This window comes from Neolamprologus brichardi, chromosome 15 (assembly GCF_056152115.1).
Source record: "Neolamprologus brichardi isolate AB-2024 chromosome 15, ASM5615211v1, whole genome shotgun sequence".
In the NCBI taxonomy this organism is placed as follows: Eukaryota; Metazoa; Chordata; class Actinopteri; order Cichliformes; family Cichlidae; genus Neolamprologus; species Neolamprologus brichardi.
The window spans coordinates 21,465,001-21,490,031 of record NC_142118.1 but is presented as its reverse complement, the minus strand read 5'-3'; the positions used below and the strand labels follow the sequence as shown (position 1 = coordinate 21,490,031).

Genomic DNA, 25,031 nt, shown 5'->3' with positions numbered 1-25,031 from the left:
GGGGATGTCATGTATTGATATGGCTATGTCTTAATGTGATGACCTTTGAACCGGATGTTGTTGTCCGAAGGAGGCCCCGTTAAGTGGCTAGTTGTTAGATGGACAGTATTCAATAAAGCAAGATAAAGACCGTGCTTTATGTCCTGATTCAATTCAGAGTGCTCTGCCTAATTTAGTAATAAGGTGGGCACACAACAAACCCCATAGAAAATCTGTGGCGGGAGTTGAAAGTCCGTGTTGCTCGGCGACAGCCCCAAAACATCACTGCTCTTGAGAAGATCTGCATGGAGGAATGGGCCAAAATACCAGCTACTGTGTGTGCAAACCTGGTAAAGACCTATAGTAAACGTTTGACCTCTGTTATTGCCAACAAAGGTTATGTTACAAAGTATTGAGTTGTATTTTTGTTATTGACCAAATACTTATTTTCCACCCTGATTTACGAATAAATTCTTTACAAATCCTACCATGTGAATTCATGGATTTTTTTTTCACATTCTGTCTCTCACAGTTGAAGTGTACCTCTGGTGCAAATTACTGACCTCTGTCATCATTTTAAGTGGGGGAACTTGCACAATCGGTGGCTGACTAAATACTTTTTTGCCCCACTGTATCATCTGTAGTTTTAATATTTTTCCTCCTGCCTAGCAGCCCCATCTTCAGCATCCTGTGTCCTATATATCCAGTATCCCCCCTCTGTCCATGTCCAAGCTGCTCAACCTGAGCTGTCCCTCTGATACACTCATTTCTAATCCTGTCCATCCTGGTCTTCAACTTCAACTCTGCCACCTCCAACTCGTCCTCCTGTCTTTTTCACCATGTCCTGACTACACATTATGTGGGGTCTCACCACCATCTTGTAAACCTTCCCCTTCACTCTTGCTTCTACTGTTCTGCAAGAAATTCCCCCAGACACTATTCTCCACCCACTCCACCCTACCTGTACTCTCCTCTTCACCTATACTGTTACTACAGTATGCTTTCTCTAGATGCACACTCTCAAAGGATACATTATATCTGTAGTCCTTTTTCTCAGCATAAAGCCATACTACTCACCATACTATCATCATACCACATCAGCTTTGTCTGAGTGTATTTTCGTTCTCCCTTGTTCTTAAAAATTTGTAGCAATTAACTTCCCCATTCCTCAGTTATCCTCTCACTCTCCAAGACTGTGTTAAACAGTCTGGTCAGTCTTTTGCCCTCTCTCCACACCTCCACAGAGTTTTTTCATCCTCTCTTTTGATGCCTTCACTAGCTCGACCTGATATCGTGTTGGTCTTATTCCTGGACCAATAAAACGAATGTTTGTCCAGGTTCAACATTGCAAGTGACCAGTCACATTGTAGCAATGTCATAGTTTTGCTTCATGGAAACACGTCACACCACACATCAAATCATAAAGCGGTGAACCCTAACCCACACTCTAACTTTAGCTTTGTAACCTCTAACTCTATCTATGATTTTTTCCTGAGTGGGTATGTGTAGGTTTTTTCCAAGTCACAGAGCTATGACATCATAGCAATATAATTGTTTAGATGCAATTTTGATCCTGGAAAAACATTATCTTAATTCAGGAACAACATTAACACAAGGATGAGATCAGACAGACTGCCTCACTTCATCCTTACTAATCTCTGCACTTCATTCAGCAACTTTCCTTCATCCATCCTCTCCTCCCTCATTTTCTTCATTCATCAGATCCTCATAGTACTCCATCCATCTATTCTCAACACTCTCTTCATTTGTTAGCACATTTCCATCTCCATCCTTAATCACTCTAACCTGCTGCACATCCTTTTTAACTCAGTCTCTCTACCTTGCTTGTCAATACAAGTCATTTTGTGTCCAGTCTCACATACCATTCACTATAAGCTTTTTTCCTTTGCTACCACTCTCTTTGATGTACACCTAGCATCTCAGTAATCCTGTCTACTTTTTTCATGACTTTAATATTTAGATACCAATAACCAAAATCCTCCTAGAATTGGGATTGGGTGTGAGTTACATAGCACAATTGCAGTTTTATCACTGAGCTCTAGTATATAGAAGTCTCAGATGTGTGTTTACCTCTTGATGGTCCGCAGCAGAGTTGATCTGGCCTCATTGTGAAAGGTGATGATGATGGAGGTTGAAGGAAGTTCTGAGTCGTAGTGAAGAGTGGTGCACCTAAAGAAAGAGAAAAGCATTACTCAATGCTACTGGCAAGGAACCCTTTGATTTAGTAAAAGGCATGTCAAATTTTAAAATGCTGTATTAAAAGACAGGCAAACATAAACTGTTTTGAACTTTGAGTAAATGTTAAATGAGCAACAAGTCCTTCAGCTACTCTTTTGTTCAGCTCAGCTCGCTGTCAGTTCCCAAAATATAACAAATTGACTTTCAGGCAAGACACACATTTTCAAGTTGAGTCAAAAATCAAAGGCTGTCTGATCTTGACATAACAAATCTGGCAAGAGATTAGAGGAGCACCCATGTAGCAACTGTGGTCTCCACCACCCTAGCCAGAGATAGTCAAACATTACAGTGAGACTAGAGCATCAGCTGACAGCTCAGCTCATATTCTTCTAAACCTCAAGTCCAAGCCACTTTGCAACCCAGCTCCATCCTTGTCACTCCCTTTATGCTGCGTCTGACTTTATTAATGTCATATCTGTTGTCACTCTATGTCTGCTTTGTGCTTGGGTCTTGCTGCTGTTCCCTGCCTCTAGTTTTCCATGTATCCCCAAAAAAGGATGTGTAGTACCTGACAAAAAAACAACGCTACTAAATAAAAATTTCTAAAATTGACTATACTGGTAAAACACAAAAGGCTTGAATTAATGGAATTAATACAGAATGAATGTAAGTTTATTATTTAAAATATTTAAATATAAAAAAAAATACCCCAACTATCGTCAACATGCATCAATCTTGAGATTCCTTCCCAGATGATTTCTCTCGCACTCACACTATGTGATTGTAATGACCCACACCTTGAATCACATCTTGGCTCATGTGGTGGTAGCAAACTACATGAGGCATGGAGGTTCTGTGACTATCAGGACCACCCCCAAGATGATAACCCCAATACGGGTTTAATATCTATGACTCCCAGTCAGTTTTCAAAACTGAAGAAGGATTTTAGATGAGAGAGAAAATGTCTTCATGAACCTAAAAAGAAATCCAACTGCTTTCAACTTAAGTGCTTAAGACTACCACGATACACGCAAAACAAGCAATTTTCTAGAATTTCTATTTAATTATTATTTTTTTGTGATGTGCTGGTATACAAACATACTCTATACTGGTCAATAGTACTTGTTTTAAGGTGATTACTGTGAGGCTATTTCCTATAATGCTGACTGCTCCTGTCTTCAGGTGTAACACACACACACACACACACACACACACATACACATACACACACACACAAACAGTAACCAAGTGATCAGACCAGACATGTTGAAAATGAATTATAGATGACCACCACTATGCTCATTAAAATACGTCGCAAAGTGTGTGCATGTTTGATTGCAGTGCATTCGCTGGGTCAGCAGGCTTTTCTTCTAAAAGAGAAGAGGAACGCACACACACATCACACGCACATACACACACAGACGCGCGCACACACACAGGCGCACTGTATAATGAGAAGACTGGCCTTTACCTATCAGATTGATGGATTGGTGACATTTTCCAACAGAAACAGTCTGCTTGGTCTGTTCTGGCCTTTATTTTTAAGAAGTTCACCTTTCTCGAATATGTGTGTGTGTCTGTGTGTGTTTGTGCATCTGTGTGTTTGCAGAACTAAACATGCTGCACCATTAACCAGCCTAACATGTGGTTTTCTGCAGCTCACCTAATCTACTTCCATAACGTGTTTCATTATTTGTTTTGCAGAAGGCGACAAGGTTAGAATATTCAATTTAATATACCGCATACAAGCAAGAAAAATGTGATTGGTTTTATCCATTTCCTTTGATACAAAACAGAAAAAAAAGTTTCCTGTTTTGTATCATTACAAGAGGATCAATACAAAATGTGAAATGTAAAGCCTAAACGCACAAACAAATTGTCAGAAGGTATTTTTACAGATCAAAAACTAGCCATTTGACATATAATTTTGTATGTAATAAATGAAAAGCATGCTCTACTGGGGTGAAATCAGGTGACTGACTTAGACATGAAAGAATATCCAATTTCTTTGTCTTGAGAAACTCTTGCATTGCTTCTGCATTTGTCTGAATAGGAACAAAGAGTATAGCTTTGTACACTTCATAATTCATCCATGACACTTTATCATTAAACACTGTTGGCCCAGTTCTACTGGCAGTCATTCACACCCATACCATAAAATTGCCTACACCATGTTTGACAGATGATGCACTGTGCTTCACATTTCCTTTTTATACTTTTTTTCAGCCTACAAGTTCATTCCGGTTTCATTTACCCAAAGAATCTTTGGATTTTTTGAACAGTTGGACTTTTAGATGTTTTCTATTAAATCAGATTTTCTGCAAACCAAGGCGCTGTGGTTGTAAACCCATTGTATTACAACTATTGACTGTAGATGCTGACAACTACCTCCTCCTCCTGACACTCTTGAGCTACCTCCTCAAGAGTGATCTTGACTTGGTTAGGTTGAGACGGGGTTTTATTGTAGAGTCTTTACTTTACAGTATAAACCGCCTCGAGGCAACTGCTGTTGTGATTTGGCACTATATAAATAAACTGAACTCAATTCAATTTTTCTTAACTATGAAATGAATTCTTTTGAAGTGAAGTCGTCATACACTTTAGTTGTGTTCAATGGCCTTCCAGGCTTTGCTAGAATTTGCCTATCCCCACTACTAACTTTAAACACTAAGTCTGCTTTATTTTCCATAATATAACATGGGAACAGGCCTCACCTCATCACAACACTGCTTATTAGTCATTGTCCAATTACTTTTATGTATGAAAATGGCTGTATTTAATGCAACATTTTTACAAACCTTGAACTGAAGCTGTCTGCTAACTGCCACAACCTACCTGTTCACTGCTGCACATCTTAAATGCTTGACTTTAAATTAACTGTGGTTAAAAAAAAACGAAGCTGTATTCATTTATTTATTTCATTTAGAAAGAGGGGCAATACATATTAATGAACATTTTAACAAATGTAAATATGCCAGATTATAGCCTTGGGCTAATTTCCATCCGCGGACCCTCTGGCAGGTTGGTGTTACACACAAGTTAGTAAAAACATACAGAGACACTATTTACAGATCATGTGACAAAGACAAAAACAGTGATCACATTATACTAGAACAAAAATGACAAGAAGAGTGGACAACAGAGGACAATATAGATAACAATAATGGAAACACATCAATTATATTGCACAAACCCCAGTATTGCACATGCCCTGACTGTCCTGATATTGCACTGACCCATTACACTAATAGTTGTTTCCCTTTTTTGTAATACACTAACTCTTTTTCATGTCCAATATAAAGCATGATTATTAAACATGATCACATGTTTGTGTGTCCCTAAGCTGCCCTTTTAAGTGACTCCTAAAGATGGGGAGATTTGTACGTTCCCTCACAGTGGAAGACTATTCCAGAAGCTCATTCCTTGATATGACAGAGCATTCTGTGAAAAGGTGGTCCGTCTAAATGCCAATTCACAATCACCTCTCACAGTTGCTCGAGTCAGTCGAGACCCGGCAACACTGCTAGACTTTTGTTTAATAAAATCACTCATTGGTGGAAGCGCCAGACCATGTATAACTTTGTATATTAGACAGGCATATTTAAATAATTTGAAATTACTTAAAATTCAGAAAGTTGTATTTATCTAAAATGTGGGTTTTTTTTCCAGCAACTCGTTGACTCAACAGAAATATGTTGTATTGTGTATACAATTCATATTGTAACACAGTATTAAAATTAAAAAGTGGTTAGTCACATATTATATAGGCAACCTTGCATCAGTTCACATAATTTTCTCCAAGCATGTTCATATCATAGTGCTCAAAAATACAGAATTTTCTGGTAGCATAAGTACAAATATTCTCATTTCCCAGCAAGACAGATTGGGGAGCTCCTCCCTGTTGCTGCCCAACTTTGTAGTTCAAAAAGATAAGATATATATATTCCTCACAGAAAAATCTAAGGGAAGGAGACTTTTCTACTTCCCTGACATATGAAAAAAGAAGACACCAAAAGCATGTTGCCTTACTGTGATCATACCAAATATTTTTTTCATACCACAAAACATAACATGTTTTATGATATAAGTTTCTTTGGAGCTTATCTGTGTTTCTGTATTCATGGCTTATCAAACACGATGCCAGACTGAGTTTGTTGGGATTTATTCACTAAACATAAACTCAAAAACATTGTTTCCAACCTTCCAAGATCACATCAGTCGGGTCATGTGTAATTATTCAGGAACACATTCAACAACAATGACTATCCAATGAGCTGAGTTTTTGTATTAGCAGACCGCATGTGCCACATTTCCACTACTTTGTGAGCTCAACTCAGTGTGCATCATCTAAGTGTCCTTGAGCTAAACATTGAACCTCCTCTTGAGATCTGCTGTGGGTTAGAACACAAGCTCAACTCCTAATTTGTTGTATTAACAGGTCGGCACGCAGCATCAGTCAGCGCGCACGAGCACCCGGCTGTGAAATAATACCATCAGCACCTCATTAACTCGCAATTTGATTTTTTTTTTCCTTTTTTGTTTGGAGGCACAGAGATGAAGTAGGGAAACAATATTTCCAAAGGAGATTAGAGAATTTGTCTACCCATGCATTCCTATCTATGCATGTATACTTTAGGTTTTTTCCCTCCTTTATTCTTTTATTTATTCATCACTCTAACATTATTACAGTCTGCTTTGGTTTTCCCTTACTTTTATGGTTCCTGTTTTTCACACAGTTTGGAGCTCCTTTGAGTTTTCTATCCTTGTTTTTTGTTATTAGGTGTTTTCTGGTTCTCTCAGTTATGTTCTGTGGCTGTTTCTTTCTGTGTGAATTTTCCATTTCTGTGTTCAGCTTCCTTCTCTTGGCATTTCCTCTTTTACTTTGTTAGTTAGTGTCCCATTTGTCTTTTATCCTGTTCCCTAAACAATATCTAGTCCTCTCTTATCCTTGTCTATTGTCTATTGAGTGTTTATAGGGAACACATAGGGAGTGTGTTCTCCCTATGTGCTCTTTGCTTATTTATGGGGTTTCTTGGATTTGTTTTTTTTTTTTTTGTATTTTTTTTTACTTTTTATTTTGTATTTTTACTTTTAAATGTTGCACCTACCTTATAAAAGGTCAGATATGTTTTGTTAACTCTGTCTGCCTTTTCAGTTTTGTGCTTGGGTCCACTGTCAGCATAGACTGCAACACTTTCTATTATTCCGTTTTCCATTAGCATTTTTCATCAGAACATACGATAATGGGGGCAAATTAGTGAAGAATTAAGTTCTGTGTCAAACAGCAGTGCACATTTCTAAGGTAGTCCAACAGCCAGTGTGGAATAAACTGTGCATTAGATTTCAGTGTTTCTACCCACAAGTTCCTAGAGCACACTGCCAAAACATCACTTAACCCTTTAAGACCTACCATAGAACCAAGTCCGCCAGAGCTTATAATATCTTTTTACATGCTGTAGTGCCATTTTTGGGAGCATTTCAAGTTGCTATACATCAATACAACAATTATAACCCAGATTTTAATCATATGTATGCATTAAGTGCATAGTAATTACATAAATTGCAAAAAAAGTGCAATAAACTACAAAAACATTGAAAATCTTTTTTGTTTTTTTAACATATATTTCTAGTTAGAGAAATTTAAGAGGCTTATCCCTCAAAACTGTAAATACAAAAAAGTTGCACAAAATAGTTTCCCACCACAGGAAATTTATTTTGAGTGTGTTCATAGTTTTATTTTTGAAATACACCAATTTTTATATACTGCAGGAAAAACGAAAATAAATATTATAGTGCAAATTTGCAAAAAAGCAGCATATGCATCAAAATAAACTATTTCCAGCAGTGCAATATGAGTCCTAAGCGTCCCAGAAACAACACAGAAAGTCATAAAGTCAAAGATAACTTTTAAAAACACCAGTATAGGCTCATGAGGCCCTGATGGTAAAAAAACTACATTTCTGCGAAAATGACGTCACTTCCGGTTTTGGGCAGGTCATGGCGGACATGTGAAAGTTCGCGCTGACGTCTATTCCAACATAGGAAGTGTTATGAACGGCTGATCGGATCGACAAAGCGTGTTTCTGGAATATTATGTTTGTGTTGCTGCAAGCGCTTTTAATGCAGTTTTTGCAAAGCTATATGTGGAAGGAAACTGTGACCTCGGACAAGGTGATGGCATAAGATGTAAGTACAAGTCCTCCGGTTTCATATGCAAAAAACTTTTTGCGCTAGCTTACGTGGTTGCAGTACTACCGGGATTCAAAAATAGTTACGCAAAACAGAGCGTGCCCGCTCCGATCGGTTTTAAAGGGTTAAACCAGACATGATCATCACCTCTGAGGCCACAAAACAGCTGGAACTCTCAACGCCATGAGAAGACCATAATGAGGAAACCAACGAGAGTAAACATGCAAGGCACCAGGAACTGGCAGAGGAGTAAAGGAGCACAGGCGGAAGGAAACCCTACAAGCCAGCTTGTAATGATGTAGAGGTTTTGCAGCTTCACTCAGCTTCCTGTTCTGGTTAAGAGACATGTGTAGCCAAAAAAAGGCACTTCTGCCTTCACAGGGTTCCACATTAGTCCTGTTGTCCACATTACACTGATGTGCATACATGAGTGTGCGTACTTTAGCTCCACAAAACCCTTGCATAAAGGATAAAATAGGCTTCGTAGAGTTCCTGACTTCACAGTGGAGTACTATTTTATCCTACTGCTACCTTGGTTTTGGATACAAAGAGTAGACACTTGATACATTTGCACATATTCAAACCTTATGTGAAGTGCAAGAAAGTGAATGTGACTTCTGATATTTGGGCAAGTTTTAGTTTGCATTGCAGAGCTGCATCATGCTTGAAAACCAGACGGACAGTAAATAACACTGACTGTGCCACACTTCGTGATTATGTTCCAGCTAGTTTCAAATCTCATGCACACCAAACCCAAATAAGCTTTAACTGAAACCGAGTTCTTCCCCTAAATCAGACATTTAAAAATATTTTAACCATTTTTATTGCTTTATTATTTTATTGGTTTTAGCAGCACTTTAGCCAGAGTTTTTGAATATGCTTATTAATCAGATGGTGGATTCAAACCCAGTAACATCTTGCTGTGAGGCAACAGTGCTAACCACTGTTACATCGTGCATATCTGTTTATGTAGAGGTTAAAGTGCCCTTAAATATACACACATACATACGCACACTTGGGAAAGTCAAGGTTTTTCAAAGCTGAGCATCAGTGAAATCTTTCGCTTCTTTGAATTCGGATTTCTTTCTATATTTTTACGTCCTTACTCTTTCCTTTTCCATTGTCTGTCCCTTTCCCTGGGTGAGAGCGGGAATATGCACGATATATATATTTGTCATATCATATCCCATCATGCCTCTCTGCCTCCTCCATCCCTCTATCTCCCTGCCTCCATCTCTGGTTTTTGCTGCAGTTGATTTATTCAGCAGCTCTACCAGAGAGGAACGATAAGAAGATAAAGACGAGCCGCTTCCGAGTGAGAGACTGTGTGTGGTGTGTGTGTGTGTTTGAGAGAGAGACTGAATGAAAGATGATTGAGGTCGAGAGACAGTGACAGACAGGCAGAGAGAGAGAGAGCAACAGAGATGTTCAGATAAAAGTTGTGCTGACAGTTGACTGATGTTAAAGCTGATATGAACAAGCCTTTATACTCCCAAAGCAAGTGTATGTGTATGTATGTGCATGTGTATCAATGTGTTTGTGTGTGTGTGTGTGTGTGTTAACTCCCTGCTGCGTCAAAGCTAAAGAGAACACAAATAAACAGTGAAGGAAATACAGAAATGCAAAAAAAAAAGTGAGGGACAGGAGAAACCATGACAAAAAAAGCGAAAGGACAAGCTAGGTGTGAGAGAGGAGGAGACAAGGAAAAGACAGAATGTGAGATGGGAGTTGAAAGCTGTGATGAGAAGGAGCAAAGAAACTAGGATATAGTAAAGAGGGATCTGAATAGGAAAAGAGCAGGAGTCTATTGTACGTGAAAAAAGGAACAAAAAAGTAAAAGAAATGGAGAAGTGTGCATGTTGTAAAATGAGGAAAAGGAGATGTCAGAGGGGAAAAATAGATGAGATTAAAAAGATGGAAGCAAGAGAGAAAATAAAACTACAAGAGAAGGAAAAGAAAATCAAACTAAGAAGTGATTCTCATTCAACTTCCTGGCTATTACTACTATAAATCACAAAAAAAATCTATTATATCCACTGGAGATAAAAACAGAAAAGGGAAAAACAAATGTAAAAAGGCAGAAACATTTTCATTTACTAGTGAGAAACATTAAACCGGACCATTAACATCTCCCAGTGTACTCCCTCAGTAAAGCCAAATCTGAAGCTGCATATCTGTATTCTGCCCACAGTTTGAAATTGATGAAAATGGAAGGAAGGAGAAGAAAAGCAGAGAAAACAAAACCGCACGGCAATGAAACAAAAAGAGAGCGAAGAGGAAAGGAGAGTAGGTGAAAAGAAGAGGAGAGGAAATTTTTTTAAAAGAGTGCAGAAGAAGAAGAAGAAGAAAAGTGGGCAAGAATTGAGAGAATATGAGGAATGTCTTTAGTGTACATTTCTGCTCAGATGGTGGGAAAATCATTAATATTTGATGATGAGTGGCTGCCATTTGTGTGTTTGTGGTTGTGAAAGTGTATGCTGGCTCATCAAAGTTCATCTGGAGGTGAGATAAACACATGAAAAGGGAGGTCAAAACCAGCAGCTACACACACGCACACTCACAGTCCCTCTCTGCAGGCGGTGGCGGCCGACCTGTCAAAATGTGTGTTCGTGCTGCAAAATACTAATGGGCACTGATGTAGCCCTGAGATACTGTCAGACCCGTGCACACGCACAAGCGCTCTCTCTCTCACTCATACACATACCTGCTCGCAGCCTCCGATTAACACCTCCAACACTTTTCTCTCCCTCCGTCCTTCACTTGTTCTGCCTCTCAGCCTTTTCTGTTCTATTTTCCCAGCATTTTTCCCTCACTCAGTGGCCTGGCCTGCCCCGTCTGTCTCTGCTCTTGTTTTCTCTGTCCGGCGATGTCTTGCTCCTGGCAGAAAACTCACCCAAACAAAGGCATAAAGACTTTGTAATCGAAAGGTGATGGTTTAAAGACTGAATTCTTCCATTCCCCACTAAACTGTTCTCCTCTGGATGGAACACGTCAGTCGCTGAGCTGGATCCTCCAACAAAACCATAAGAGTCTAAGAGAATACTCTCAGAGCACTAATAGTCTGGAGAATATGTGGTAAAAAATTATGCTGCCTGCAAGATCATCATTGAAGAGAACAGGATGCCAAAGGTGGGCCTGCCAGTTTGGGTTTTCTCTGGTCTGCTCTAACTGACTTGCCAGTTGCTCTCCATGGTGCTGGTCTATGAACTCAGGTCCTATTAAAGGAGCTCGGGTTTCACACCACACTGGATTTGGTTTCTGACAAATTGATTAGGAACATTCACACGAGTAGCCCGCTGGAGGTCATTTTGTTTAGTTCTAGCAGTGCTGCTCCTCCTCACACAATGCTGTTCCTGCTGCCGGTATCTCCTCCACAGCCTTCACAGACTAGCTAGACAACCTCAGTGGATTGCAGGTACCATCTCATGCTACCAGCAATGATGAGGACACTAACAAAAACCAAAACCAGATAAATATTAGCCAGGAGGCCTTTGGAAGTTGTGGTGTCACCCTCATTAGCACTATAGCAGGTGAAAGTGGATTCAAAATGGTTCATCCTTCTAAGTCTAGTCCAACTGACTTTGGGTTCTACTATGATAATCAAATGTTCCTTGACTTTTTTTGAGCAGCGTAAAAGTGTTAGAAGTTTTCATATATAGAGCTTTTCTACTCTCCTGTAGCATTCAAAGCACTTTTTTCTATGAAAAGTCTTTTCTATCTACCTTTCACACTCATTCATACTCCAATGGCTAAATCAGAGAGGAATGCAGACTGGAGCAGCCAAGAATCAAACCACCAACCTTCCAATAAGTAGATGACCCGCTCGGGGGTCATGTGTAGGGAGTCTGCTCTATGCCATTATGTCTTTCTCGTAATCTGTACATAATGTGTTTAGTTGTGTCTGCAGAGTAAAATAATCGAAAGTACCTTGTCTGAATAACAAAAAGTGTACAGAATATTTGTTTGTAGCATAAAGGTGCTTGTGATGGAGGACATCCTCAGAACTGCGGTGGAAATATGACCTGTCAAGATGTGCGAATGCCCTGGTTCACCTTGGTAAGTAAACACATCAAATGATGCTGCAGCTTTACGACTGAGTCACCTCAAGTGTTTTGCAGTCATAAAGGAAACACATTCTCATCAAGATTTACTGACCGTCGTCTTCCTTCACACTGTGATCAGTTCCCAACACTATTAACAGGACGTATGATCATTACTATTACCACGTGATAGGTTTCTATTTCTATTTCTATTTATTTATTATGGGATGTGAATGGGTTTGTTAATTAAATTGACTTCGTTGTGTTGACTGTTGTTGATTTCTTCTGTGGTTCACCTGTGTTTCATAGAATGTAGCTTTTAATTTGTGTCAGTATATAAAGTTCTGCTGATTACTCACTCCCCAGCAGTGAGTAATCACAACATGAGAGCAGTGGGAACGTGTAACAAGTGTTTTTCTGTAATCACTGACATTTGAGGTACATTATCATCAGTATCTTTAACATTGTTTTAACTTATATTTTGGTTATTTGTGTTTTGCCTAATCTTTCCTTATCTGTGCAAACAGTCGGACCCTATATTTGCCTCTGTACAACACTGCTGAAGATTCAAAAATGAAGATTTCTAACGATTTGGTATTTGGTAGCTGTTCACTCCGACTTTTAATATGAGCCATATTGAAATATTGGCGCAAAAGTGGCTGAAACACTCAAAGCTGTAAGAAAGATAGCAAAAACACTGACTGGTCAAATCAACAATCGAGTACATTCTTTAAAAGAAGACATTTACAGGAAACCTAAGCAACACAGAAGTAACTAAAGTGGATAATCACAAGAATCTTTCTTTGGATAATAAAACCCTCTTCACAACATCTAAGTCAAGAAGACTTTGGGAAATAAGTGTATCATTGTCAAGATCTACAATCAAGAGACATCTTCATGTAAAAACAGGGTGTACAACAAGGCACATAACATTAATGACAACAAAAACAGGAAGGTCAGATTAGACTTTGTGAGAAAACATCTAAAATAGCCACCATAGTTCTGGAAAAACAATCAAAATTTTTGGACAGATAAAACCAAAATCAGCTTGCACCAGAATGATTGGAAGAGAAAAGGAAGGAGAAGGAAAGGAAGAGCTTATAATCGTAAAGAACACCACATTATCTGTCAAACATGGTTGAGACAATGCTATGGCATGGCCATGCATGACTGTCACTAGATCCGAGCCACTAGTGACGGTGACTCCTGATAGGAGAAGCACAATGAATTGAGAAGTGCACAGGGCTACATGCTGTAAAACTGATTGGACAGAATGCCACTGTGGAAATGGGAAATGAACCAAAGCATACTGGGAAAGCAAGCCAAGAGTGTCTCAAGACAAATAAATGGGATATTCTTCAGTCGCCAAGTCAGTCACCTGATCTTATGTCCAGCAACAGGCACACCTCATAGATTTATAAAGAAATGGGAACAATGGGAACTGGTCCTTTGCAAAGTTATCTGTTATGTGCAGCCACAACACTGGTTCAAGCCTTGAGTTAGATGCGTTTCTCTATATGTTGCCTCAATCACATCCTGATTGTTTGATCCGTAGTGAATAAATTAAGCATCCGCTTGAATGATTCACAGGTCGGTGTTAAAGCGCTTAACAAACAATTAAGGATAACAAAAATTCATTTGAGAGTGGCTAACTTAAATGGTAAATGGCCTGCATTTGTATAGCGCTTTACTCAGTCCATAAGGACCCCAAAGCGCTTTACACTACATTCACCCATTCACACACACATTCACACACTGGTGATGGCAAGCTACGTTGTAGCCACAGCTGCCCTGGGGCGCACTGACAGAGGCGACACTGGCGCCACCGGGCCCATGTTTGCCCACCACCAGTAGGCAAACATGGGGTTAGTATCTTGCCCAAGGATATTTGGCATGCAGCCAGGAGGCAGCCTGGGATCGAACCACCAACCTTCTGATTAGTGGCTGACCTGCTCTGCCACCTGAGCTACAGCCACCCGTGCTGGAACTGTAGGAAAGAACTGGACTGAAGAACAATGTCTGTGAACAATGTCTGAAGAAAACTTTCAGAAAGCCTGTAGAACAATTTCTCAGCGAGTCTGGCTCCTGGGAAGTAAAATATAGGTACATGAGGGGTGGCTTAAGACTTTTGCACAGTACAGTATAAATAAAACAAATGCATTTCCTGAATATTAGTTTTTACTTGAGATCAGAGACTTATCTAATTACTTCACTTGAGACAGCAAAACATTTAAATTCCCTAAAAATAAGCTTACGCTTGCCTCCCAAACACTACATCATCAGGACCCTTTGTTTTTAATTTTCTAAACTTCCTGTGCTTCTCCATGTATTTGCAAGCATGCAGGAATCATAAACTTCTTATGCACCAGTGGAAAGTGCTTACAGCATGCAAACAGAGTTCACAGAAAAGTTGCCTTTTGTTATAAAAAAGAATATTTTTTTAATGTGATATTCTCAGGAATAAACGTGGGAATTATAAGTATAATATCATTCTGCTTTTACGTGGGCAGCATGATATGGAACAATGTCAGTTTAATCTGAGCAAAGTAGCAGCGCGCCTGCTGGAGTAAGATATTTTGGTAAGCTTTTCACCTCTGGCCTTTCCTTTTTTTCCCCCTCTTTTCCCACTATCTCTGTCTCGCTTCTATTCAGGTGTTCACAGAGGAGAAGATGGCCTAGTTTTGGCTGGTTAGGCAACAGCCATTTACATATTTATACACACCGACAGTGAATGAAGGGAGCAGGGGATTTCTTTTCTCCTGAATGAGAGGAAGTGAAGAAAAGAGGGAAGAAACAGCAAGGGACAGTTGATAATGCTTCATTTCTTCTTTTACTGGAAAATTCCATTAGGAAAATTTCCGAGTCAATGACTCCAATGAATGAATAGCTCAAATGAATACTTTCTGTGGATTCAACTCTTTTAATTGAGCCAGGTTCAATCCATGAAAGGCATTTAGAGGTGTATGGACTTTGCACAAGAATAGAAATTGGCAAGGTATTGGCCTCATTTTCACTTATGTCTCCTAACAAATTTCAGTTTTTAGTTATTTGCAGTCCTTATAAGCAACTATAAAGTTTTCTGCAAGGCTGTGTAAAGCACTCAATCAAACAAAAACACTCAGTAAAACACATAAAACCCATATAAACACATTGTGTAAGATGACACTTGGCTCATGAGGCACATTTCAATAGACTAAAAACTGTATTTATAGTATAAATTTAACATAATACTAATTATCATCATCATCATCATCATCATCAGGGTGGGGGTTTTGTTTAAGGTTTGGTTGGTAAATGTTTCATTGTAAACATTGTACTGCTGAACCTGTGAGTCCGCAGAGGAGCAACTTGCAGCTACTCTTGTGTAGTTGCTGGTACTAATAAGATAAAAGAGACACACACACCCACCCACGCACGCCGATGAATAATTTTCCATTTCTGACATGAAGAAGAAGCAACAACAACCACACTGACGGAAGAGTTAGAAATCATGATGAAACTCTGACATACAACACAGTGATTTAAACTTCCACAATTCATGAACATTTGAGTGGATACCAAGACCTTCACCTGGTTATGGTGGCCAGATCCAAACCATCTATAGCTACATCATTGTGTGGGTGTGTTTGTCTGTGTGGGCTAATGTGAGACGTGTTACCATCAACTTTGGCCATAGACAGCTTTTAAAAAACCTAAAAAAAAAAACCCACATAGGTGTAGCTACGAGGACATCACGTATTTTAATCCTGTTTTGAAGTCTTGAGTGTAGCATTGTGTTTTCAATCAAACTATAACTACAAAGGTAACGTAAAAGGTTCATACATTTAACTGATGAATAAAATAGTAGTGATATAGACTCTAGGCACAGTATGGAAATGTTCTAGAAATTTCTAATGTGCGCTGTGTGAAATTTCTGGGAAACCATTGCAATCCTTGTGTGTAGTACATGTATATGAAGTGCATACATAATAAATGAGATGAATGGGAAAGACTCCATGAAAAAATATGCAGTCTGTGAATTAACCTTATTACACTGCATGCCGAATGTGCTGTGTTTACATCATTTCATATCAGACATTTCAGCCTCTGACTTCTAACACATTTAAATGTGCAAACATCTACTTTATGTTAATAGCTTGATGTTATTAAGTGTCTCTGAGGAATGTGTCTGTGTATTTATAAGATGAGACATTTCTACAGGACAGTCTGACAGACAGCACTTCTGTCAGTGAAACAGCCTGCTCTGATATCCTGCGCTGTATGTGTAGGTCTAAGTCAGCCCTGACTGCCAACCAGCACAGACCTCGGACAGAGGTACGTGATGTAACACCCCGCAAATCCTGGAGACATTATACAAAATCCTTCGTATGTTTGGAGGCAAAATAATGAGTAAATTAAAATGTACAGTAAACAAACAAAAAATTAGGTCAGTGACTTCAAAAAAGTAACCTAGAGCTGATTGTCAGGGCTAATCAGCTAAGAGAAGCTAATTCGCTGCCTCCTTTTTTCTCCCCTTGCAAAACAAGAAGTGTTTGTGAGCTCGTACATCAAAGTATGTGTGGGTACCTGTGCTGTAGTGTAGCTTTGCTGTGCGTCTGTGGAAGACTGTACTGTACATAGTCACAAACTGCATTTAGAAGCAGATGGCCAAGTTGTTAAAGTCATCCAGAGAGCCTCAGCTTTAGAGAGAAAGAGCAGCATAAATGTGTCATTATCATCAATCCACAACAGTCGAGCTGTATTATCAGAGTAAAGTAATTTTCTTTCTGATGCACTAAAATGGTCCAAGTAAACAAATGACTTGAGATTTTGATCTGATCATTTATGAGGATTTCACACTCTGCTGACAGTATCTCATTTATGTTTTTTAAATAATGATGTAAAAACAGAAATGAAGGAAAGTATTACTTTTTTGTTTTTGTTTTGAAAGAATGCCATATAACAACTATAATTAGGGGAGGAGGGGGCGAGGCTGTCACACATACTGCAAATCCTGCCAAGGATTAACACAAGCAAGAGCATCTTCCAAACTCCAACACCCACATTATAGGGAGAACACTGTCTCCCAGGAGGGCTCAATCCAGGCTCTGTGACAGACTAACCTGCACAACACAACAATCCCTGTGACAAAAAAGGTAGAAAAAATAAAAGAAATTCTTGATAGCTTCAGAGACAAGCAACACTTGAAGACTAGCTGCTATTGGTGGAGCTGCGAAAGGGGAAGAGGGTGTGAGAGCTGAACTAAAGCAGAGACAAAAGAAGAGGATGCGTTGCTAAAAAAAATAAAAATAAAAAAAAATTAACAACCGCCTGGGCTCCTCTGGTTCCTTGTTAGAGCTGCTGGATCCCCCAGCGGAGCGGAGAGACTCATGTTTTCCAGAGTTTTCTGACTGTTTGAAAAACATGAGGCTGGAACTGCTGGGAGAGATGCTTCACCCTGTGCTGCTTATATATTCATGCTTTATACTTCCACAACTCTGACTGCCACCGACTGTGTGCAGCAGTCCGTGTTTATGCATATTTGTACTTGTGTGGAAACACTTAGCATGAAATTGAGCTTGTGTACACCTTCATGTAAATACACATATGCTACATGTGTCTGCTTGTGTGTTTTGCTCAAACATGCATGTACTATATATGTGAAGGCATTTGTGAATTTCCACTAGTTTCATTTTGGTGATTATAAAGCGAAACAGTGGGGGTTCTTTTAATTATCAAAGCATGAAACCAAATCAGTTGTTTCTCATAATAAAATCTAACTTCAGGAATTTAATTGGTTGAAGATTCAGAGACAATGATCTGAGATCTCTCTGCGATCTGTTATTTTTCCTTTTGGGAAGCAGGGATCTAGTTAGCTGCCTTTCTTGTCTTCTTGTTTTATACTGTTATGCAAGTAAACCTCTTTGAAGGAACTTTGCAGACAGATAGTGCACATCTGTGTCATGACACCCTGAAACTGTCTATGGATTTTATTTTAATTCCCTGGTACAGTGTAAAGCCAAGCTGTTGCACAAGGAAAATCTTTGATAGTATCATGAATACATTTTAATACACCTTTGAAATTTTACAAGTACTGACTGAGATACTTAACACAGTTACTATTGCTCGTACTAACACTACTACAACTACACATTAATAGGTATGTATGACTGCTATTATTTTGCTTTTGTGTTACTCTACTATTACTACCAGGAGTACTATTAAAGTTATCTGCACCACTAGGGGAAGTAATGAAATTAATAGCACTAATGTTAGCAACAATGTATCTACTACATGGTAGTAGATACAAACATGATACAAATAATTCAGACTCCACCCCTGATTTTGTTCCTTTCAATTTCTACGACCCAAGTTTACAAGATTTTACTAGGTTTATTACTTTGATATATTGTACTAATGCAATGAAAAGCTCTTTTACCTGCGTCTCTCACCCTGATAATGTGTCTGATGTTGAATGTGTTACGCGTGTTATGCAGTCACGTTTTAAAAAGATGATTTAATAGGCTAAAATTATTTTTTTTTACTTTTTGTTGCAGTTAGCTAAAATGATTGTTTTTAGAGAGACTGTAAGCCTTCTTTTTTCTAAGCAGTAGCTAAGTGGAACAATTTCCCTTTTTCCTTTCAATGAGGTGTGGTTCTCCACATCGTACTTATGTTTTGCAGTTCTTACTTTGCACAAAGTTCAGGTCCATTTATATTCCTCTCAAGTGAGCATTAACATACAGTTTCTGTGAAATGGCTGTTAATCTATTCCCACGAGACTTTCTTGAATTGCAACAGTTTCAAGACAAGTCTACGCCTTTATGGACATTGCTGCCTCAAGTATTCCGATGAGCATGCTGGCAACAAGTTGGGGAGTTTCTGTGCTTGAGTGGAACTAATTTAATTAGAAATATTCATAGTACATGATTCTGTTTTTATGACATCAATAAAGTGGGACTTGTTATTGCTTTTGTTTTCTGTAATGTAATGAGATTAGTGAAAAACAGAGACACAGAAGATGTAAACAACAAGTGACTGATTGAGTGCGGACGCCTTACTTATACTGTTCTAATATCATCCCCATCCTTCTTTCCCCTGCCCTTCTCTGTCTCTCCCAAACCTTCCTCCCCCTCTCTATGTACACGTCTGTCTGTCCATCCACGCCCTTTTGTCCTGTCGTGTCAGAGCCAAGAGAAATCAGGATCTAAACTCAGACAACGCTTTGAACAATAAAAAATGATGAAAGTTGTGTCACGACAGAGGGAGGGAGAGAGAGACGAGCCCGCTTTTATTCTTTCTGTGTTTCACACACTTGTCTCTATTTCTGTCTCCCTATCAGCTGAATCAACTTCAGAGAGAAAGACAGATTCTGAGTTGGACAGATAGAGAGTGAGGGGAGGAGAGTGGGCGAAGGGAGAGAAAGGTTGTAGATGACAGCAGAGGAAAGGAAATGAGAAGAAAGGGACCATGAAGAGAAAAAAGGAGAGGGGAATAACAAACTAAAAGAAGTTTTCAAAAGAGCTAGCAAGGCAAAAGAGGTGACAGAAGGCAAAAAAAGGACATAAGATACGTCAGACAAGTAAACAAAAGGGACAACAGGCTTTTTTTATCACGTCATTCTGCAGTCAAAGCTTTTATACCACATATCTCCGCAGGACAGGAGATAATTGCTGGATGTTTGGTTTGTGTTTGTCGCTTCAGTGTAAAAAAAAAAATCTCTGATCTACCAAATAACACATGCACTGTTTACTAAATGTGGGAAGATGAAGAGGGAACAAAAAGGCAGACATGTTTATCAGTGCTCCACTCGAACATCTATTGTCCTCAGAATCATTATTCTGAAAGCTATTTTAGTGATATGTGCATTACTTCAGGGAATACAATATTTGTCAGCTTGTATTTTAGTGGCTAGTCTTTACTGCTCTCACCATTTCTGCACCAGTAAAAACATCTAGTTCAAACTCGGGTCACAAGAATTTTCAGCTGTCTTCCTTTTCACAAAAACAAATGTGAAAGGTGACAGTTTCTTCAGGTGATTTCAGCATGCCAGATGGAGCTTGACGTGCAGCAGCAGCCTGCCACTTTTGTTGCCTCTGCACTCTTTTGTGCAGACGAGAAGCTGGAGAAGACAGCTGCTGAGACTCAGACGTTATAGAATGTGGCTCCTGCAGATGGAGCTGGACGAAATCCGCAAAGAAAACCCTGTTAAACGCACGGAAGCTGTGTATTGTTTATTGGTTACGGCTCATATACATGCACGGCTCTGAGTGCAGACTCAAAGTCATGTCTGTCAACAAGTTACTTTGCAGGTTCTTGTTGTTAGTGCTGGGCGAGCATAGTACTGGGTATACATAAATCAGGACGGAGCCATTTTGATAGAGAAAGAAAATCATTGAGATATGAGGGTTAAATAATGAAGCTTTTACCTGTTTTGTCTTCTTATTTACGACCTAAACTTTGCAGATTTGTTACAAGATGTCTCCCTAAAATCTCTAAACTGACTCTTTAAATTTGTTTTTGTTGTTGGTCACGTTTTAGTTTCTAACCTATTAAATGCTGCACAGGTACAGCCGTTTAAAACAGCAGTCCAATTAGAAAGGTTCAATTTCCTTTTTATAACCACTTTTACATCTTCATACATCACTACCTGACACAGCATCCAAAAACCCAGCCAAAGATTCAGACCAATAATACTAACTGCGCATAAAACTGCCAAGCAATGATGTGAATCGAGAACAACCAGCCTTTCTAATATTTCCAATGTTTGTTATTTTAACTTGACTGTCTGCAAATATTTATCAAAACTACGTCAAAAACATACAATTTACTGAACTGTTTCCGATGCATACACTGCAATGATCCACTATTCTGCCCGAAATGCTCCTCCAACAAATCTCATCCATGGCTCAACACAGTCACATGTGCCTAGGGGTGAGACCTGGCCTTGTCAACCAGTAAAAATCACTCCCTTTCAGTGACGCTCGTGGCTCCTTCGTCTATTCTGTGGTGATAATACTCCAGGTTTCTTTTAAAACTTGGAGTTTTTATCAGAAGTTGAATAATTTACAAACACGCTCCAAGCAACTATTTGTATCATTACTAAGACACAACAACAGTTTGACATCCACAAGTTAAAATTCCATAGAAAAAGAACAAACTGGTGGGTGTTTTTTGTTTTTTGGATGGATAAATAGATGGAAAGCAAAACCTAAAAATTTCTGATTGGTTTCAGTCATCACATAAACTAAAGGTTTTCATTTTCCACACATATTCTAATCTTCATTTGCATCCATTACTGCACAAGACTGTAACAGTAGCTCTATAATGTAATGTTTTACGCATTTACCGAACAACCAAAAGATCCTTGATTTGATTCCAAGAGGAGACACAAATCCCTTTGATGTTGGACCCAGTGTAAAATAATCTACCAATATCTTAAATGTGCCATGTAACACACACACACACACACACCCAACACATTCTGTTTTTTTTTTCAGAAAAATCATCCTCAAAAATGGACTTAAAAAAAAAAGTTGAGCTGGTCCTGATTAGGGCTGCCACAAACGATTATTTTGATAGTCGACTAGTCACCAATTAATTTTGTGATTTGTCGACTAATCAGATCATGCATCATCCATTGGACGTACAGCGTACAGCTTATTGCACCAGCAGCATCTGCTCTTATATAACTATCATTAGCTTACAGCTTTAAGTGTGTAAGGTATGTGCTAACTAAAAATAAAGACAAGATGACAGTTTATTACATTTTAATGAAGTTTGCAGATTGTTTCAGTGAAGTTTAATAAACTCCTTGCTATCTAAAATATAACGGGACACCGGAGTATATTCTCGAGCATCTCACACTTCTGATAATCAGTTGTCTGCTTGACATTTATTCAGCTGTGTAAAACTATAACTTTAATCTCAGCCAAACAGATTTACTCAGGAACAAATAAAATACTAAACAAAGCCAAACAATAACATTTTTAAGTTATCTAAGTGACTTATATATGTTTAACCTGAGTAGCGAAAGACGGCGGTGGGTTTGAAAACGATTTGCCGGGTGTCCGGTGTTCTCATGGGCTCTAGTGAGCCTTGCCCCCGGCTAGCTATCGAGCTAGTGGGTAACAGACGTCTCCGAACACGTCGGAGCGCTTTTAAAAATATGTGGTGTCTTGATAAACTGAGCAGATATTTGAGGTTTACACAGCTACATTCTCGCCTGAACATATGTTAAATGTTTATTTTGTGACCCAGAAAGAATAATAAGAGTAATATTAAAACTAACTAGCTGCCGCCATAGACTATGTGCACGTTAGCATATGCTACTTCCGGTGCGGAAACTCCAGTGGGGAGCTTTGTTTCCGGTGTCCTATTCACATCCTGTTTACGGTCCACAACAAGTTAAGCAAATGAATGAATCATGCGGCGATTTACATTTCTATAGATGTCTTGGGCATTTACCAAATATATATGTAAATGATGTTCATTGACTTGTCGATATTTTTCTCCGCACCTCAGAGCAAAAGAGAAAAGGGATCCAAATGTTATATTTCTCAGCTGTCCCTCGTTTATCGCGGGTGTTATGTTCTAAAAACAACCAGTGATAGGTGAAATCAAGTAGCCAATTTTATTTTTTGAAGGTGCAAAACGTTTCGTGAACATCGTGGACATACAGTACTGCACTTCAGAGTCACACTGCTAGCGATCGATGCAGCGATTCTGTACTGTACAGGAGAGACGTCACGGAGGAGATTGTCTACAGCGATCAGGACACAGGACACAATGTAATGTAAAATAAGCATGCAAACTTGCACTAAAAAATCCGCGAAACAGCGAGGTGAAAGGTGAACCGCGTTATAGCGAGGGACCACTGTAATTTTGAAGGTAAGTCACAACATACCCTTCGTAAATACCAATATATAGAAACCCTTACCAACAATCATTCATTTTTTGTGTGGCTTTTTTTCACGGTTTGTTAACACACTGTGTAGGTGTGTACTTGACTAGCTTATATCGACATAACGGGGAAACATCTGGTTTGACTATTCTTCACCTATAGTTTGAATGCTGAACATTTGCCTGTTTAAATCATTGACTGTAGAAAACATGGACGACGCGACAGCTCCCCAAAAATGAAGCCAAAACGTCTCTATCGCCCCCTGGTGTCTGGCTGCAGTATAGGTCATAAACCCCGCCTCCTCCATGTTAGCGGATGGGACTGGGGTGAGACTAAAATAAATAAATTCTCCTAAGATAATTTTTTTCCAAAGTTTCTTTCTTTTGTTTTCAATGGTTCCCATCACGCTGATTGATGTTCAAGGGGTCTCCTCTCCCATAAGTTGATGGGATTCTAATTCCTACCACGGTGATGTTAAATTGGGGTGAAACGTCATCATAAGAACTTTGACTGACAGCTACAGTCACGGAGAAACTTGCGTATCTCTGTTTGCGAATAGCAGATAGAGCGTAGGCTCTGAGAGGACGCCCAGCGTTTACGCTACGAAAACACGACCGAGTGTTTTAACCTGACAGCCTGAGGTGTTCTTCAGTAAACTGGACTACCCAACAGAAGGACCCGAGGCCCCGCTGCACTTTTTCGGTAAGTTAAACTTGTTTGTAAGCTAATCCATAACTACCGTCCTTAGCTAGCTCCTGAGACCTAGCTAGCTAAAATGAGCAGTCGGCTGTCAGGGTTCGTTTAGCTGTGCAGGTGAATGAATTTACTAAAGTAATTAAGAGAAACGCCCCGGGCTGCTCAGTCACTAATTACTGTTACTGTACTTTTATTACAAGTATTATACTGTAAAAGCAACAGGCTGCACCCTGCTTCAGCTCCTGTGCAGAGCTGAATATTAAATATGTGCAAACAACAGCATGTTTTCAGTCTCTCACCACATCTGTAACGACAGTAACAATTTTTTAAAAGCTTGTACTTCAGTAACTCATCATTAATCAGGAACTATGGATTAAAGTACTGTAGTGTACTGTAATACTGAAAAAATGTAAGAGAAGAACTTCAGATCCTGAGTGTGTGAGGACAGAAGAATCAGCTTTATTTCAATATTGAGGGATAAAATTTATATCTGAGTTTGATGATTCTGTTGTCTTTGTGATTACAGGAGCTGCCCTCAAATTCCGACCTCAGCACCACCCAGTGACAGCAGACAGATCATCCAACATGTTCACATGTTAACTGTAAAATGAACTGATAAAAACAGTACAAAGGTTAAAGTACCACACGTGCTGTAGTGAAAGCTGCAGTTGTTTTATTGATAAAGTTAAAGACAAAAAAACAAAAGGATTAATCACTCATGTAACTGTTTCAATATATATCAGCATTAACAGGACCTCAGTTTGGTGTTTCACAAAGCTGCTGATCTCAGACCTGCACAGCTTCCGTTTTAAACACTTGATGTACTCAGCTGCATGAAGAGCATATGAGATTTTCTCTAACACAATTAAATAAAACCTGATGAAGGTCAGAAGTCGTCACTTGTATGTTGAACTACAAACTTGTCATCTGGAATTTTTTCACAGTTTTTTTTACACAGTGTGTTATTCACCATAAAGTGATTCAGAGTTATTCATACCAGAGTAACCAGAGAGGATCACATATTTTTAAATATCTAACTTTCTTGA

General features: G+C 39.0%; 1 protein-coding gene across 1 annotated transcript in view; it reads right to left on the bottom strand.

Annotated features, from left to right (window-relative positions):
* galnt14 (UDP-N-acetyl-alpha-D-galactosamine:polypeptide N-acetylgalactosaminyltransferase 14 (GalNAc-T14)) overlaps positions 1–25,031 on the bottom strand; it is a 217,264-nt gene that overhangs the window by 94,527 nt on the left and 97,706 nt on the right. Inside the window, exon 3 of the mRNA XM_006793525.3 lies at positions 2,071–2,169. Coding sequence (XP_006793588.1) covers positions 2,071–2,169 — 99 coding nt within the window. The remainder of the gene's footprint in view (positions 1–2,070; positions 2,170–25,031) is intronic.